The sequence below is a fragment of the Medicago truncatula genome, chromosome 5, assembly GCF_003473485.1.
Source record: "Medicago truncatula cultivar Jemalong A17 chromosome 5, MtrunA17r5.0-ANR, whole genome shotgun sequence".
NCBI classification, from domain to species: Eukaryota; Viridiplantae; Streptophyta; class Magnoliopsida; order Fabales; family Fabaceae; genus Medicago; species Medicago truncatula.
The window spans coordinates 20,625,380-20,631,440 of NC_053046.1; the positions used below are offsets into that span (position 1 = coordinate 20,625,380).

Consider the following 6,061-nt stretch of genomic DNA (forward strand, 5'->3'; position numbering starts at 1 on the left):
TCCCAGTGGCTAGAATTCACCTTATTAAGGTGAATAAGTGGGGTGTCCGAGTTTCGAACTTCAGCCCCGCATATAATAATGCATTGTCCTACCAACTGAGCTATGGTCACGAGACATATAGAACAAAAGCTATGAACACTGAGATATTTAAACAATCATTTGTTTTGGATTGAACACCGAAAATATTCTGAGCACGTTTCTATCAAAACGTGCTCTAATGGATTGTGGCGAAAGGCACTAAGATTTGTCCCAACCTACCACATCCAAAATATGTTACTTTGTTTAATTTGTGTGTAAATTTATTTAGAAAATGCTAGAGAATTGTGTGTTAGCAACGTTGTGTTAGAGTCTTAGAGAGTGTTGGTATAATAATTTTTTAGCAACAAAGAAATTGTATTAAGTGTTTTAACAAAAATTATTATAAGTGAGTGAAAATAAACTATGAGCTAGAAAATGCTAGCAATGCACAATTTATACAGTATACTCATTGATGCAACATTTTTTACAACAGAAAAAAAGGTAAGCATGAGAGCGTGTCTTCGTGATGAGAAAGGCACATTTGTTGCTGCTTTGACAATTTATTGTGAGGCTGCGATGATAATAGTGGAGGGTGAAGCTTGGGATTTGTACCAAGACATTCAATGGATTTCTTCATTAGGGTACCACGATGTCATTTTTGAGCTTGATTGTAAAATGGTTGCAGATGATGTGCACAATAGTAAGATGAATCTTTCTGAGTATGGTTCAATTATCCAAACTCTAGAACCTTACTTGATCACTATAACGACTTTGTAGTTGTTTTTACTAGGCGTCAAGCAAACGGTAGTGCTCATGTTCTTTCACAAGAAGCCTTATCCCATGCTTCACGCAGTACTTTTGATGTAATTCCTTTTTGTATTGCTACTATTATTATGAATGAAACACCTTAAATTTGCTTGCTTAAAAAAAAAATCCCTTAATAAAAATATGCCGTTTTTGTCCACCCAAAATTTTCTTTTTTGATTGTAGTTTGTAACGACTAGTTTTTGTTCATATTAATGTCATATTGAAAGTGGAGTGGTATTTTGCATATGTATTATTATAGTATATAGAAAATTACCCAACATTTTTAGATAGCAAAATCAATCCTCTTAAAAACTACATTCATAAACCTATGGGACACAACATTGCTATAAAAGATTATATATCATTTTCTTATAAAAATGATCTCTTTTGGGTCCTTAAACATTGCTCTAAGCCATTTGTTAGCAATTATTAATGAAGCTAATCATTCATATAGCAGACACATCTTCAAATGCAAGAATTGGTAAGCAGGATTACCAAAGAAGAGTAATAGGCAAGATAAGAAATACATACAATCTTACTAAAAACCAAATGAGTATATATACAAATGATGACACTTAAAACTTTCAAGGTGATTAGTGAAAAACTAAAAAGTTAAATTAAGCATGAGAGGTTACTTAAGAATTTACAACCAAACACTTCCTAAAGGGTCAAGCTTCTGAGATATACTACTAGTGTGTTCCTACTCCCTGAAACTAAAGTCACACTTCCTCTACTAACCCTTTTTGCATCTCCAAATCTTTTAATTTAACTGTACAATACAATAGCTTCTTAAAGATTCAAGAGTAAGACTTAACCAAACCAAAGTTAACAAAAGATCTAGACTTAAAAAGACCACTAAAGATTGATGATCTTGTAGGAGAATCTTGAGGTAGAGATTCAGGACTACCCTTAACTTTGAGTATTGTGTTACCAATTGTTTGCCTAATGGATTCAATTGTTTTAGAATCAACAATGCAACCAGAAGCTCCTCGAACGTAGAAAGTGTTAACAGCTTTTCCTCCTTTTGTTGTTACTTCTGCCCTTGTAACTGTGAGGCTATTCTCTCTAAAGATACGTGTTACGTTCGATAATAGGCCGACTCTGTCGGTGGTGCAGAGTTCTAGCTTCAAACCCTTAAGAAAATAACAAAACAAAAGACAAATTAGTAGTCATGTAAATAAAATTATATTAGCAACTTGTATAAAATAAACAAGTAAAGACAATAGTTAAGATTCAGAAGATTTTTTTACTATTTACTAAAATATTGTTTAGGTTTTGTTAAGCCAACAAATTGTGGTTAAGTTCAAAGTAAACTAACAAGATTATGGTCAAAGTCTATCAACTGCAATTCAACTAACCTTGGACCATTATCACAAATAGCAAGATTTTTCACATGTTATTAAATATAAAGGGTCATGGTCAACATAAAGTTTGAGTGAAAATTAAGAATAGATTATATATAACATAAAAAAGTAATCATGTTTAACAATGTATAAGATAAACAATGAAGAGGGTCCCTCTAAGTGGATGCCTAGATTTGAAAATGAGACTAGCAAAATCACAATATCATTGTGATTATTTACGAAGTTCTAAAGTGTAGCTTTTGTTAAAATCGCGGCATCACACCGCGATTCTGCCAAATTTACTGGCAATTGAAATATCGCTAAGTACTAACATCAAGTCCCTCACCTCGGAAACTCTTCTCTCAATAGCAGCTTCAAGACAATGTATCACTCTCTGTCTTTCTGCATCTGATTTTACAGGGGACCCATCTATATGCTTGATGTAATATTCCTACAATATACACAATGAAATAAACTATTAACCAATGAAATCACCTTAGAAAACCAATAAAGTATAGACCAAGAAACCAAAGGAATCTCTCAAGTCTGCTTCCATGTTTATTTGTAAAGATCAAAGTGGTGATATGATATATACCTGATAAGCTTGTGGCCCCTCGGCATCAATATTAGCATGAAAAACTACATATTGCATATCTGTCAAAGTACAAACAGTGTCGAAAACAAGCTTCGGCCTATCCCTACATTCAATAGTAACAACAGAATAATCCTTATCAGACCAGTTCACAACATCAACATTTGGTCTTTGCTTCTCGTCAAAGTCGTCGTCGTCAACACGTTCATAATCCCTATCATCAAACATCATCTGATGAAGCCTTCTATCAGTATGCGTCGAATCATCAGTAACAACAGTCTTAGCACCTCTTTTCCTGTTTCCACCACCAAGCACATTACACAGAAGCTCCTTGATTAGCGAAAGCCTCTGTGAGTCAGTTATAGCAGAACCGGTTTCCTCATCGGTCACATGCATCACAGCCGCTGCGCGCATGTTGTGAGTCCAAACCTCCGCATTCACTATGTTGCATTTGAGGTTTGTGAGAACAGCACTCACTTCTGAAAGCAATCCTGGCCTATCACTTCCCATAAGCTCTATTGCCGTGTGGTCCGGTGTTTGTTTAACACCAACAGATCTCATAGTAGTTGCAAAGCAGGATTCAGGACCAAGAGACTAAATCCATAAATAGCATCAAACAATGTACATAGTTAGTGGTTTTGTACAATAAAAAAGAACACAAAAGTTCACAAAAATAACCAAATGAGACACTCACCTTTCTAATATAATCCAAAATGACTTCATCTGTTACCTTGTTTCCATCTTGGTCAGTTACATTAAAAACTGAAATACCAGAACATAAAAAATCAACTTTTTCCCTCAAAAAGTTATGATTATCAATTATCAAAAAAATATTTAGGGAAAAATTATTACCATCCATGAACCATCCACCATCAGAAGAAATGTAAGCCTTAGTTATGATGAGATTTAGATCAGTGAGGATTTGAACAACTTCAAGAAGTATTCCTTGTTTGTTAGCACTATCAACCTACAAAATACAAATTAACTTTCATTACTCAAATTTCAACAACAAAAAAAACTTTTCATTAACCATAAAAACATAAATTTCAGCATACTCAAAAAAAGGGACAGAAGAGAAAAATAAACATACCCTTATAACAGTGGCATTTTGGGAGGCTCCATTATCAATTACAACCCTGAAAAAACAAATCAACAAGTAGAAAATAATGAGGAATCATTCAAATTTTATATCTATTTTTGTTAAATGGTAAAATGGAAAAAAAAAAATTAGTACCTTGGAGGGTTCATTCTCCTAAAGAGTTTCTCATATTCATCATCCATGTAATGAGACTGAGAATAGCTCATGTTGACTTCAGAAATAAAAGCTATGAAAGAGAAAAACAAAAACAAAAACAAACCAATCAAAACATAGAACATAAAAAACATAAACAATGAAAATCAAAAGCTAGTAAAAACTCAATAATAGTAAGAAGAAACAATAAATATATACATATAATAGGATAATGATGGGTAAGGTAACCTTGTTTAGCAAGTTGTAGTAAAAAGAACACAGCAGAAAGAGAGAGAGAGAGAGAGAGAGAGAGAGAGAGAGAGAGAGAGAGAGAGAGAGAGAGAGAGAGAGAGAGAGAGAGAGAGAAAAAGAGGAATATTTTGGATTGGGACAAAGTGAGATGTGTAAAAAAAGAGTGACCAATTGTAAAGAAGATGAATAAACATAACATAAGAAGAATAACCACTTATTGAAGAAAGCCAAAAACCCATAAAAGAATAAGCTTTTTTAAACATGCTTAGCTGTTAATTAAACCATATTAAAAGTTAAAACCATGTTTTGCTAACTCAACATAACCAAAAGCCAGAAAGAAAAGAGAGAAAATACACATAAAAACTTAGAGAAGAAGAAGCAAAAATATGAACACCAAAAAAAAAAAAAAACCAGAAAAAACTCATGATTAACAATTTGTGTTACCTACATAAAGAAACATAAACCTCGTATCTAAATTTTTCCAAACCAAAGAAACAAAAAACAAAAACAAAAGGAGAATCATTCACACAAAAGGGTGAAACCCAAAAGACAAAAGCCATAGAAAAAATCAAAAAATTTAAGAATGTCCAAAACCATGAAACAGAAATCTAAGAACAAAGCACAAGAAAGCAAAAAAATGAAAAAACAGAACATACCCATTATAGTTCTTCTTCTTGATTAAGGATTGATAAAATGGTAGGGTAAAATTTCCTAGATTGGTTCGGTTCTTTCTCACAAATGAAGAGTTTCTCTGTAAAAAAACGTTGTTGTTGTTGTTACAAAGAAACAGTGGATATATATATATATACACAAAAATACGTTATAATAATAAAAATAATAAAAATAAAAACAACCCACTGGGATCTCATATAGACACTTTTGATCTTCTCTCATTAATAAAATAAAATACTATTAATAATAATAAATAATAATTAATTCTAAACAAAGAACGAAAAATAAGGAGAAAAAAATAAAAATAATGAGAAGCACCCCGACACGATGCTCCAAAACCTGCAACTTAAAAAAAGTACCTAAAAAATTTCAGACCCTCTTTCTTATTTTATGTCATTATCTTTCTTTCCTGCCTTAAATATATCTTTCGTTCTGTAAATATAAGTCATTTGAATTTTTATCCCTGAAATTACTAATCCTTTTAATTTATCCTTGCAAATATTAATCATTTGACTTTTTGGTCATAATTATATCTGATTAGTAACTATATTTGCAGGGATGAAAGACCTATTTAAATAAACAACATCGTCCAATCATCACTTGCTACATGGGCACCACGTCGCTAATGACAGCCCACCTCAGCAAAAAAATCTAATTAGGACCAAAAGTCAAATGATTAATATTTGCAGGGCAGATTGAAAAGATTAGTAACTTCAAAGACGAAAATTCAAATGACCTATATATTTACAGGGACGAAAGACATATTTAAGTCTTCTTTCTATAACTTTTTTTTTCTATTTTTATTTTTGGTTTTTTGGGAGTAATTTTTTGTTTGTGTTAGAAGATGAAAATAACAGAATGTTGGTAATAATGAAATTGGTAACTAACGGCGCACGTTAGTAAAATGGTAAATGCACACACAGTTACGATTTGGAATGAAAAGAAGGACGAAATGATGGTGGATGAGCGCGTGAAGTGTTAAATGAACCACGTGCAGAAGAATATAGAGAGTAAATGCTAGTAAGTAATAACTAAAAATATTCTTAAAACTAAAATATTTTTAACCAAATTGTTTGGACTCCTGTGGTAAAAGAAACCCCTTTCAAGGACGTACATGCGGAATACTGGATTCAATTTTTAGGAAGA

At 32.3% G+C, this 6,061-nt stretch overlaps 1 protein-coding gene across 2 annotated transcripts; it reads right to left on the reverse strand.

Annotated features, from left to right (window-relative positions):
* Positions 1-1,360: 1,360 nt before the first annotated feature.
* Positions 1,361-5,054, reverse strand: LOC11436426 (ACT domain-containing protein ACR4). 2 transcript variants are annotated; one of them, XM_024784670.2, is made up of 8 exons: positions 4,900-5,054; positions 3,995-4,085; positions 3,851-3,896; positions 3,613-3,727; positions 3,455-3,522; positions 2,764-3,354; positions 2,515-2,619; positions 1,361-1,958 (listed from the first exon to the last, which is right to left on the reverse strand). In XM_024784670.2, exons 1-8 carry the CDS (start codon positions 4,901-4,903, stop codon positions 1,623-1,625), a joined length of 1,356 nt encoding a protein of 451 aa, XP_024640438.1. In that variant the 5' UTR covers positions 4,904-5,054; the 3' UTR covers positions 1,361-1,622. The 2 variants fall into 2 exon arrangements, with proteins under 2 accessions (XP_024640438.1, XP_024640437.1); XM_024784669.2 differs by lacking the exon at positions 4,900-5,054 and adding an exon at positions 4,241-4,283.
* Between the last annotated feature and the right edge of the window lie 1,007 nt (positions 5,055-6,061).

What these genes read in the sequence shown, in the direction of transcription:
- LOC11436426 (XM_024784670.2), bottom strand. An exon ending in AGGGGCCACAAGCTTATCAG is followed by an intron (nt 2,620 to 2,763) that starts GTATATATCATA and finishes TGTATATTGTAG; the next exon opens with GAATATTACATCAAGCATAT. An exon ending in TTGAGAGAAGAGTTTCCGAG is followed by an intron (nt 1,959 to 2,514) that starts GTGAGGGACTTG and finishes TATTTTCTTAAG; the next exon opens with GGTTTGAAGCTAGAACTCTG.